The sequence below is a fragment of the Corvus moneduloides genome, chromosome 6 (genome assembly GCF_009650955.1).
Source record: "Corvus moneduloides isolate bCorMon1 chromosome 6, bCorMon1.pri, whole genome shotgun sequence".
Taxonomy (NCBI): domain Eukaryota; kingdom Metazoa; phylum Chordata; class Aves; order Passeriformes; family Corvidae; genus Corvus; species Corvus moneduloides.
This window is the reverse complement of record NC_045481.1, coordinates 58,351,128-58,363,497: the sequence shown is the minus strand read 5'-3', so window position 1 is coordinate 58,363,497 and position 12,370 is coordinate 58,351,128. Positions and strand designations below refer to the sequence as shown.

General features: G+C 38.5%; 1 protein-coding gene across 3 annotated transcripts in view; it reads right to left on the bottom strand.

Annotated features, from left to right (window-relative positions):
• Positions 1 to 12,370, bottom strand: part of LGR4 (leucine rich repeat containing G protein-coupled receptor 4) — a 75,295-nt gene that overhangs the window by 29,675 nt on the left and 33,250 nt on the right. For all 3 annotated transcript variants that reach the window (XM_032110725.1, XM_032110726.1, XM_032110727.1), the window contains exon 2: positions 10,668 to 10,739. In XM_032110725.1, coding sequence (XP_031966616.1) covers positions 10,668 to 10,739 — 72 coding nt within the window. The remainder of the gene's footprint in view (positions 1 to 10,667; positions 10,740 to 12,370) is intronic.

Below are 12,370 nucleotides of genomic sequence, written 5' to 3'. Positions count from 1 at the left end.
AAGGCCACAGAAAAACTTTATTTGCTATCTCTTACTTCTCAAGGCACAGACACAGCAGCAGGCATCATCTGAAGTGGAATGAAAATGTCTATCACACTGATACACCATGAGTTTTTCTGCTAACTCAATCCTGACTCCCCTTGTTTGGAGACTCTGCCAAGGACTGCAGGTATCTGGAATAAGTGCATCTGAGTTAAACCTTGAAGGTTTCTGCAGTGGAGTCATGGCTGTAATGTATGGCTACAGTATGTACCTTTCTTCTAGGTGGGCAATCTTGTAATTGCTTAGCATTGAATGTTGTAGTCTTCTGTATTTACTTTAAAAATAAAAATTGAGTGTTTTAATGGTAAATTTGGACAAATTCAAATTACAGAATCAATTTCAGCACAGCAGGAAACAGAGTAGGACACACAGAGAACAAAATACTTCTGCTAGCCTGTCATACAGACGTGAGCAATACCCTTTAATCATTATTTTAAGTGACACAGTAAATAATGTCCAGATGTGGAGGACACCTTAAGACTAGCCTTTCATGGTGTCTCATTCCCAGAGTACACAGCAAGCCTAGTTTCTTGCACTGAAACTGCAGCTAATACTGTTTTCTCTCTTTTGGGAAATTAAAACTTTTGCAATTATGCATCTGGCAACCCAGCTGCATGTTAACCGAGCCAAGTTAATCACTGGTGTCACTCCAAAAATCAGGAAGGGTGTCCCAAGGATACATTTTTGCCTGTAACAATTAAAACCATCACTCTCATTATGACAGGACGCAATAAAACTTCTTGGAAACCTCTCTCTTTGTCTTGCATCCCAGATGGTAGTTAACCTCAGGATACTTGAGCAAAGAGTTTCATCTCCTTCTCTCCATCTGAAGGTCTTGTGCTCATACAGAAAATGCTTTTGCTGTGGATTTTGGGTTGGTTTCTCTTTTCCTCTTGGTGGTATTCTGGGATGCTTCTAACCTTTTGTCTATCTTGTCTCCGATAAAAATATAATGGCTGCTTTCTTCACAGATAAAATTCAAATAGTGACACAGGCTGAAATCCTGATGTCATAATAAAACACCTGATTTATTATTTTTATTTCTACATTAGCTGCTTTGTCTTAAGACCCAAGACTCAAGTATTTCAAGGTTTAGTCAAGCCTGAACCTTCCATATCCATCACTGTCCCTCTGCCCAGCCAACAATTTCTTATAGCTATCCAACTTTTACATACCTATTTTCATCCCACTGGAAAACATTCCACTACTTCTCCACCTGTAGTTTTGCAAACTCTACTTTTTGTGCTGTCTTACATTGAAGTATTCTACTATCTTTATATGCCTATCCCTAACTTCCACTTTTTCTGGGTTCTCTGTTTCCCAAATACAAACTTGAATTTTACTTTAAGTTCTCCCACAACAGAAGTAATCTTTGAAAATGCCTCAGAGATGACTTAATCCATGATGCCCAGCAAGTGTTTCCTCAAACCTAAAAAAGAGCTTCAGTTTCCATCTGTGCCAAGTGTTTCCTCAAACCTAAAAAAGAGCTTCAGTTTCCATCTGTGCCAAAATAGCAGTCACTTTGGAACAGAATTCTGTTTTTCTTAACAGATGATGCATATTTATGTGCTACAATTTATTAATCAAGGTTTGGAACTCTACAGGAGAGGTACAGTCATTTGCAGGAAAATACAGGGTTTCGCTACATCCCTTGTGCCAGGGTGGATGCCCTGCCTGGTCAGGGCACACGCCTCTGCAGACAGCTCCTACCCAAGATGGGCAACTGCAGAAAAGGAGGAGCTGGTAAATGAAAGCTGTGTATCCAGACTAAACTTGGCTTTGCTTTTCTATGAGTAGCAAACAGACCTTTTGGGACTTTTTTCAGCTGCAGCCTGCCGAACTGCTGGGAAGCCAATCTATTGCCTACAGGTTACTCCAAATTCCTCCACACCAATTTAACAAAACTAAATGGATACTTTATTCGGCTGCTGCTAATGGAAAATGCATTTGTCTCCTCCTCTTCTTGCAGTAGTTTCAGTATTATACATATAACCTCAACGATTATTTATAAAATTGTGAGTACGTGCACCAAGACACATCATAACTGAAAATAGAGGACTGTAACTACAACCAACACTGAAACTGCACCAACTCCATTTCTTGTCATGAACTTTCCCTTTCCAGCATTTACAGCTTTCTCAAAGTTATACTGAACTTTAAGATAATTGCTTGTTTTCAAAATGCACTTTGGGTCTAAAAAGCTAAAATATCTAAGTAAACTAAACTGACTGATTAAAAAGTCTAAAGCTCATTCATAAGTTCTATAGTTAGATTATCAGTAAGAGAAACCAGCATCCACCACAGACAAAATACACTCTATGATAATGCTTTTTATGGACTGTCAAAGAACATTTTTTTTAACAGGAAAATAAATTACTACGGATTTTCAGGAACGCAAGCATTCACAACCATGCAAAATATGCTCTATCCTTTCATTTTCAAGCAATATCTGTATTAGAGCAAGACCTCCTTTAAGTAGAACCCACAGGCTGCAAGACATGCACCGAAAGACATAATATAACATAAAACAATTCTTATACACTATGAGTTGTTGAAACAAGCAGCCTTTGTAATCTCAACTAGTATTCTGCAGCAAAAAAGCTCAGAAGTTTGGATAAATTTTTTAGCATGGACATATATGTCATAAACATAAGCAACAATATCATGGTGTCTTGGAATCTGGTTAAAACCTAGTCTACAGCAGAAATGCTGAGTTGTTGCAGAAAACAATTTTGATTCCTCTCACCTCCAAAGCAAAATGCAGAATATATTTTATAAAACACATTCTCTTCTCTCTACTTGCCTTTGCACATCTTGTATTATGTTTGTGGTAACTTTCCTTTGCTTTACCACAGGCCAGATAGACCTTTCCCTTGATAGCTATCTCAACACTCAGGTAATAATGCATTTTACTTACCTAGTTTGTACAGCAGAGACACAGAGATGAAAGCCACTGAGTTTGGTTTTGATCAACTGGGATGCAACAAATCAATTAACTACAGACTTGTGCTTTTAGCAGATAGTGCTATTAGGATGCTCAGAAGGTTTCCAAGATCATGAAATACGTTAATGGTCAGATACGAGAGGTGAAAAAACTGCTGCTGATATAGTAAATCCTGTAGGTTGCTTTGGTCTGTTCATACAGCCTTGTCTCTTGTCCTGGCATTTATTGGCTATCCAGGCATGGGATCTTTGAATGACTGTGCATCTAGGAAGTGACACTGCAAAACGGGGAAGTGGATTAAGTCTACATATATTTGGCAATTAAACTTCTGTTACTGTTTTTCTAACCACTTCAGATACATACTGGGTAAATGCAAGACCCAGGTTCTGCAGACATCTTCACAATGAATGACCTTAGAGAAATGGAGGTAATTTTCAGTATGATTCTTTGATTCAGTTTAGGTTGACCGTTAACTTTCTTCCAGCTGAAATAAAAGCAAATATTTTAACAGAATAATCTAGAATTTTACTTTTATATAAGATGGGCAGGAAAAAGAACTTTACCAGAGTCTGGTTACTATTTCTATACCAGGACATCTGCCAAGGCTAATTAGGCAAGAGTACCTCTGTACTAACACAAAACTACAAAGTACAAATATCCAAGCAGAGGGGAGGAAAAGAAGTAAAAGAATGACATCACCATGTCTTCTTATGGTAACATACAGCATCATACTATGAAACTATGATGACAGAATATACTCAATTACTTCATCAGAGGATAAGGCATTTATCTTCGGCATACAGGATTAATTTTTTCTCCTTTTTTGTCGAAGGTTTTTGTAGAGCTCATGTGATGACTCTTGAGACTCCAGCCTCGAACTGGCTACCTGATCACTCACACACATACATCTTTTGTTCCATACTCCAATTTCTGAAACCGAAAGGAGGAGGAGGACTGCATGGTACAAGCACCATTTGGAGAACTGTACTTGGAGCTTCTCAAGCTACTGCTCAGCATCCAGAAGCTTCTTATCTGGTTTATACCTTCAGATAGCCCCAACCTGGCAACTGAGTCAGCATAATAAATAAGGCTTGTAAGACTGGTCTTGAAGTGTAACACTGCAAAGTTCAGCCTTCAGGCCATTTAGCTGAGCCAGCTTCTGTGTGTGTGCATATGAACAGAACACTGAAGCTCAAAAAAAATGACAGGTAAGGAAAAAGTTTTGTTGTTCTCTAGAGTACTCGCAGCAGAATAACCAGTTTTGGGGTCCTTATACACAACCATGCCAACTTTGGAAATTAACATGTAGAAACAGAAACTGGAAAGAAAGTAAGTTCCTCATCATCTAAAAAACAATGGAATTTACTCAACCTACTAGCATCTATCCCCACAAATAGGAAAAAACATGCAACTGTCAAGCACAGCAAGAACCTTCTAAGCTACAGAAATATTATTCTTGTATCAGCATGATTGAAACTCATCCAGAATCAAATTGATTTAGGACTCACAGAGATAAGAAAACACTAATTAAACACAGGTTGGCCAACATGTTTTTAAACATGATTTAGCATTTAATGCAGACCAAGTAAGTGATGTTTAAAAATATCTTAGCTGACTGTGGTTAATTCTGCTTGGGAGTCTTTGCCTAAAGGTTTGTCTTGACTAGAATTTGAAGGTGCAAGTTATGACATGCTGACACTTTCTAAAGCTTCGGTGCACACAAGGCAGCAAGCATTCCTAGTGTGAGCTGGCTGGTCAAGTTGTTAGGCTTTTAACTTGCTACCACACAAGAAACCTACACCTTGCATTTTTTCATTAAATCTTTACCTCTTGGAATTCAGGCTGGAGCAACTGAGGAAATCACCTCCTCCAGCTGTTCAAATACTTGGAGCTGGTAGATCGATGAAGGCCACTCGTTGGCTTCCAACCCAATGTCCATATGGCTATTTTTGAAAGACCAACAGCCAGTATCTACACTGGCTGCCTTTGTAAAAAAAGCAGCTGAAGAAAGATCTCTGCCTGTTCCTCAGACTCTGCCGGTGGGGCTGAATGGACAGAGACAGGGCAGTAATGTCTCCAATTGCGCCAGCCTGTTTTACAAGAGGATGTTTAACCACAGTTTTAGTTATCACATGTGAGCTAACACAAGGCACCAGGACAACATGAAGATTCATCCTTACCTTCTCTACTCAAAACAAGTCCTTCAGCTCCAGCTTCTAACTATAAACCTTGGGACTTCTCACATATATGAAAGAGAAAAGAATTGCACCATCTCATCAACATTCGCACACCACCTTGAAAATACTGCTTTTAAAAGGCTTAGCACTGAAGGACAAGGCAAGTCTTTCCATCAAGTGTTCTACAGCCAGGTGAGGAAAGACACAGTATCCTAAACTAACAGCCCAACCTTGGCATAACTCCAAGATGTCTTATTCATAAAACTCAAGTAATAAAAAAGACATGATATTCTCCCTCCCTGCCCAAGGATAATACAGCTTGGTGCTGATGGAGAAATTAGAAGGAAGGGTACCATCTAAATTACACATTGAAACAGATACTATAAAAACAAGCAGCTGTGGCATTTCAGCCAGGTGGTCATCTTCAGCTGCAGTCAAGAGGAAAAATAACTAGACATTTCCCTTGCAGATACTTCCTGATTACAACCTTATGGCAAAAACCCACCTCATTTTCACTGCTAGTATACATTTTAATTATTCCTTATGTTCCTAAAATATACTTTATCAATTAAAAGCCATGATCAGAGACTGTGGCTGGGGAGGGAAGATGAGGAGACATTTAAGCAAGACCTCTTAAGACTTGTAATCAACATGGATATAATTAAATAGTCAAGCAAATACTCAGTTGCACTATTTCTTTTCTTGCAAAAATTAGTTGCATGTGTGTGGTCTCTTGTTCACTGTTTATTCATCTCTCAAAGAACAGATTAGCACTGTGTTTCAGAAAAGAGAAAACTCTTATTGATCTAAGTCTTCCTTTTATTACTTTATTTCCCCAACCATTTTCAACCAGCCATTAAATAAAATCCGTAAGAAAGTTTTGCCCTTGCCTGATAAAAAAAAATCTGAAGGTAGTGTCACAGGAGAGAAACTATTTCATATCATGTATGAGCAAAAAACAAAAACACAACAGATCTTGGTATCAGTACACATCTAGAAATTAATCAAGCACTCGTGTCTGTTGGTGCTTTCAGGAAGGATTTTTTTCCTTGCAGTATTACTGGGTGTGATATAGTTTTTATACCCACCAGTTGAACAGTAGAGAGCACCCTCCCTAGCCGTTGTTGGAGAAGCTCAGGGCCCCACCCCAAGGCTGACTGGTTGGGAAATTACCTGTGCTCCCCTTTGGACAATCACATCCTTCTGTCACAAGTAACCTACAGACAGACATGGAAGAGATTGCAGTCCTCTGCTTCTCACATGGACCAGCAGCCAGACAGCTAAAAGCTTATAATCTAAATCTTGCCCATGAGTGCAGGGCAAAGAAGCTGACAACATTCTAAAGGGTTGAATGGAAATCAAAACAAGCTTAAAAGGTCATTAAGTCAAAAATACTTCTGCTTTATTGGAATAGTTCAAGTTTCTGAAGACAGACTGAAAAACTGGCCAAGAATAAAAATAATTTTGATTTTGCCTTCCTCAATAAGAGGCTGCCTTTTTAATTAATCTAGCAGATCATTCACAAATAGAGTATAAAATTCTTCAAACTACTGTAGATAACTCTGAATATTAGAAGGGACTGCCACCTTTTAAAAGGCCATCAAAACATAACACAACCTGGATATTCTAGTTAAAAATTCACACTGGAAAACTATTTCTTCTTTCTAAAAACACTGCATTATCTAGTTATATTTTCCTCTTCTAGCTTTCTATAAATACTTTGAGGTGTGGTTAGAAAACCATGGCCAAGTTCTTCAAGAATTTTTAGTTTCCATATCATGTTCAGGGCTGCAGCATATTTATGTTAGCATTTTCTGAAGAATACACATCATTAACTGCTAAGGCAAAACCCTTGGTGGTCTGCTTCTCCCTGACTCTGACCATTGCCATTTCAGTAGTTTGCAAATTACTTCCAGATGGGTATCAGTTACACAGACATGGAGAATTTTTACAACATTTATAAATAGTGCTAGAATCCTGCAGACATATGTTAAGTGTGCTATGTAGTGACATGCACGACAAGGCTGTGAATGAGGGTACATGGAGCACTCAACCCAATGGGCAGATTCTGCCCACAGATAAGTTAAAATCCCTTTGCTAGTACCTGTAAATAATAGTCCAATAGGGCACTATCTCAAAGTTACAAAATCCCAGATTATTCCTGCAAATTTGATACTTTGCTGGGGAGTCAGCTGCCTAAACGTGGCCATTTAGTGCCATTTCAGATGTTCTCCTTCACCTGCCATCAAGTGCCATTCACAGCAGCCATTGGTTTCCCATCTGTGTCAGACCTGTCAGTCTGGTGTGGGTGTCTCGGATAACGCAGAACATCTAAAAACAGCCTGGGATGCATATTTGAAGCACCCGATTTGCTTCCTCTTGGTGACGCAGAACTCACTTTTGAATCAAACAGACAGCTGTTCCAAGTCTGGCACTCTGCTTCTTTCACTAGTGTTCATTTTAGGATTCGGAAAATGATCCTCTGAAGTCTCTCCAGACTGCCAAATAACTAATTTCATTGAAGAAATGACAACCCACATTTTAAGTGGCTCCTACTGCAGTGTTTAATCTCAGCCTCTACATACAACTTAGTTGCCAAAATAATACATTCTAATTGCCTCCCATTTCCATTCAATTAAATTCTATGACACTATTTTGCAACATTCATTAGCAAACTCTGCCAAGGGCTAATCGAACACAGCATTTGACAATGGCAGGGCTAAGGCATGGTATGAAGGTAAAGGTGTCTGGGGCTGTCTCCTTGATGGAGACCTCCTAGAGTCCACACTGGTGTGGGTACTGCATTCCCATTAGTTTGTGGGATTTTCATTTGCTTTAAACACAATTCTTGGGAGAACTTCTCAATGAAAAGTCACTTCTAGCACAGATTCCAACACCACTTTAAGTCTTTTCTTTAATTTATTTTTCTTTGGCATGGAGACTAACTCCCAGGTTTGCGTGCTGAAAAAGCAACTTTGCTAGTACCCGGCAGTCAGAATTTGGATCTGTTCAACTATAAATAAAAGCCAGGAAGAAACTCTGACAATCATAGAAAGGAAAAATTGTGGTTGTACAGTAGGAAGTACGAGAGTTCAGTTGTACCTGTTCATAACCAGGAAAAATAAAGAATGAAATATTTTTGTACCCTATCCCATAGAGAAAAAGGAACAGGGAGAACAAAGCAGAAATGTGTCATATCTGGTGCTGGTCATTTCTCTTAAGGAGGAAAGCTGCTTTTGTTTGAAACTGCTTTATTATATTCCCATTTAAGAACCACTTGAACTGAAACAAGAGAATCTGTAGTTGACTGGTGGTTTGGGGTTTTTTTCCCCCAGAAGCTGCTTTAACCCATCAGGTAAGCATGCTAAGAATGATTTAAAGTTTCTTGGTGTTCACACATAATTCTAAGCTTAATGCTAGCCCATTTTTTTTTTCAAACTGAAAACCTGGAATTTAGGGGGACAATGTAGCAAATGGCTCTTACGCAATAGGCACAACAGATGATAGCTGAAGGCTCTGCCTTTCCTCTTTACCTCCTGACACACCTCAAGGTTTATGAAGTTACACAATATGCACACCCATCAGTTAGGTTTTATTGCTTAATTACTTATTGGGGAAAAAAAAAATGAAGTCTCCCACAGTCATCTACATTGGAAAACCAGAATTGTTTGAGTTTTTCAACTTCTGGTGTGAAATATGCCTACGAAGAATTAAAATTAAAAAATGGGGTTACAAATCTAGTATAACAAATCATACAGACATACAGAAGCACATATGATAAAGCATATATGGAATATTGGCTAGTATATATTCTGGAGCCAACCAAGCCTTCCTAAGCCTCTTTTTTTCCCAAGTGACTACTCATGCCATAGAGCCTTTCTTAAATTCTGTCAATTACACAAATGCACCATCTGAAAACCTATTTTTCTTCATACAGCATTCTTGACTATATCGCAGATTTAAGCAATACCTAAAATCAGAGGGAATAAACTAGAACCTGTTAAACATTAAATAAGATATCACACACAATTTATCTGACATAAATAAACTCAACTGCACTTCACAATTGTACTGACCTGAGTCAAAACTATTTAAGAACCAGGTAAAATGGAGCTATTTAAGTGCATTAGTAATGGTAGCTGCTACATTACCAGGATATAAGAGAGATCAAAATTCTAAGGGGAGGTGGAACACATTAAAGCAACCAGTGTGGCTGAGATGCAAAGAAGCAGCTTTCAGGAACCCAAGTCTTTCTTCAGAAGCAAGTAATCCATCTCTTATCAATCTCTCAGTATCTCTGTTTCAGTGAGGTGCGGCGGCTCTACTGGTTATAGTAGATAACCAGAGTCAAAGGGTTCGAGGCTTTATCTGCAGTTTTGCTATAGGGTTCATTTATCCTTTTGCCCTCTACAAATGGTTTCCATTCTTTGCTTGTTTCCTCATTGGTAAAGTCAGAAGAACACTTCCCTACCTTGTAAGGGTGGTCTCTTCAGGGAAACGAGCTGTTCTTTCCCTAAGGTGATTTATTGAAAAACCTCTCACCGCAGCATTCATAGTCCCAGTCTTGCCAAAGTCACAAATAGAGACAGCCTTAATTTGTACTTTAAATGCTCTTTAATATAAGAAATCCTACTTTGTCACTGAAAATATAAGAGAAGCAAAGCAAATTGCAGGAGTTTTGTCTTATCTATTGCTTAGTACTGGAAGTTCTCAAAGCTCTCTTGCAAAGGTTGAACCATTACCCTCACCCTCTCTTCACAGATAAGGAAACTGTAAGGCACACAGAAAGCACTTGTCACAAAACCGTACTTAATAAAGTAGTAAGTGAAAGTCAAACCTGCCTCCCTGTTTACTGTCTCCAAAACCCAACTTAATGAAGGACTATGCTGTGAAAGCATGCTTCGGCTTTGCAAAGGCGTCTTAGTTAAGACTTCAACAAAATACTGAGCACGTGAGCTTGAGGATTCAGAAATCCAAGTATCATTTAAGTAAAACACAAAAAAAGAAAGCTAAAATGAGAGTAGGACAAAAGGGAGGTGGGAAGTAGGAAAAAAAAAATTCTGCCAGAGAAATTAAGAAAAAGAAGCCCTGTACCACAGAATTTTGATATAGGTCAGGATGGGCTTGTGAGCATTGCATCTGTAGCCTACAAGGACAATGGGAGCCAGCTGCTCAGTAAATGAAGCAACATCTATTTTATGGAACTTATGCAACAGCTATACTGTAGTTCCTTCAGAAACGATGGTAATTACACAACTCTTGTGTTATCTTTGGATAACACTGTAATTAGTATGTGTCATCACCCTAGCCATGATTAAAATAATTACCACAAAAAGTCCCTTGTAAGTAGCATTTACTGTCCTGGTTTCCAAACATGTACAAGATAATATTTTTAAAGTATAATTGCTTTTTCTGTTCGCAGCTCAACACTGTTTCTCCAACCACCTTCCACTTCATACAGCCATATGATGTAGCAAAACTTTTAACATGTGTAAAATACTTACAGCTCTTCCAAGTAGGGAAAGTTCTTGAAGGCATCTTCTGGTAGTCTTGTGATGTTATTCATGCTGATATCTCTGGAAAAGAACAAATACAGATTTATCAATAACCAGAAAAGGATTTTTACACTCTACGAAAAGCATAAGAAAAAGAAAGGTTCATCATATAGTATGGTAACAGAAAAAAACCTATTCTAGTATCACACAGTAATATCTCTTTCTAGAAATTTGCATGCCAAACTTTCAAATCAGTGTAATTTGAGAATCCAGTTGCAGCAAAGACCTATAAAATGGGAAGTTGACAAAATAAAGTTTTCCAACACCTTTAAACAAAAAATAATTACTGTGAAACTACAGGGAAGGCATACATGGAAGATGCTCTACAGTACTGTTATCCCCAGTACTAATTTTTACCAACTTACATACAGTTTTAACTCAGATGATTAAGACTCTAAAACCACAACATACGAAAAAAAAGTTAAAAAAAAACCCCATTGTGACCACCCACCAAGCAAATTTTCATCCCACAGTGTCTTTAAAAAAAAGGAATACATGCATTAGGACTTAATAAATAGCTTCTGGCAAATAAGGCTTCTGGAACAACTGGCAAGAATAACAGAAACATGTCCTAGCTCTACCACAGTCTTGTTTTGTTTTTCTTATACAAAACCTATGAAAGTCCTCAAGGTAATAGTTTTAAGCAGATTTCATTCTCAGTCCATGAGCAGAGAGAAGCTGGCAGCAAGTGCTTACATGATTGGTATGTGGACCTGCTCAGCTTTTTTCTTTACAAAGCAGCAGTAAGTGGCAAACTTGGTGCCATCACCTCAGTTCACACCTACACAAAGATCACAGATAATCCAGTCCTAAAGCAAGTTATTACTCAATGTGAGTAAAAGCAGCATGAAAACAATTTGGTTTGATAATTAATCTAACTGCGTAACAATTCATGGCATAATCCAAGTTCTTACTTTCCACTTGGTTACTGGTTTGGGTTTTTTCAGTATGTAGTTAATGAGCAATTCAGTAACACTTGTTAGTAGAGCCTTCCCTGCTTGCTGTCTTCCACATGTTGTTCTCTAGAGTCTATCTGCCACCTCCCTACATAATTCAGATAGAAAGCAAACCAGGCAAAACTACTTTTATCTCACTAATAGCCAACAAGTACCACTGAAGCTCCTCCGTGACATTAACAAGTAACTGGCAACTGATCTGCTGCAACACCTGTGCAGCAGAGACCCTCAGGCATTGCCAATGTGAAAACTGTGCTCTTACACTAAATCTAGAGGCAACCATTCCTCTAAACTAAATGTTTATTAAATAGTAGTCCAAAAACTTCATTTCTCATTTCCCAGTGTAAACTAAGAAAGTTACTCCTCAGCAGCTGCTAACAGTATACTAACCTAACTCAAGAGCAGTGAGATCAAAATAAGGTTCAGCTCATACAAAACAAACCCAACTGTGATAAGAGCCCAAAATAAACCACTATGGTACAAAAGACTTCTTCACTAAGCTCCAGAAGGAGCTGAACTCAAGATGCTTTATCCCTGGACTCTACAGCCTGCATGCTTTAAACAGTGCTTTGTGCCTTGGCAGCAGCCTGGTAACAGTGCAATGCTGTGGCTGCTGTGGAGGATGTTTTTCTTCTTGTGCAGGAAAGTAAATAAATGTATCTGGTACATGAACTGCCATTTGTCTGCTCCATGGGA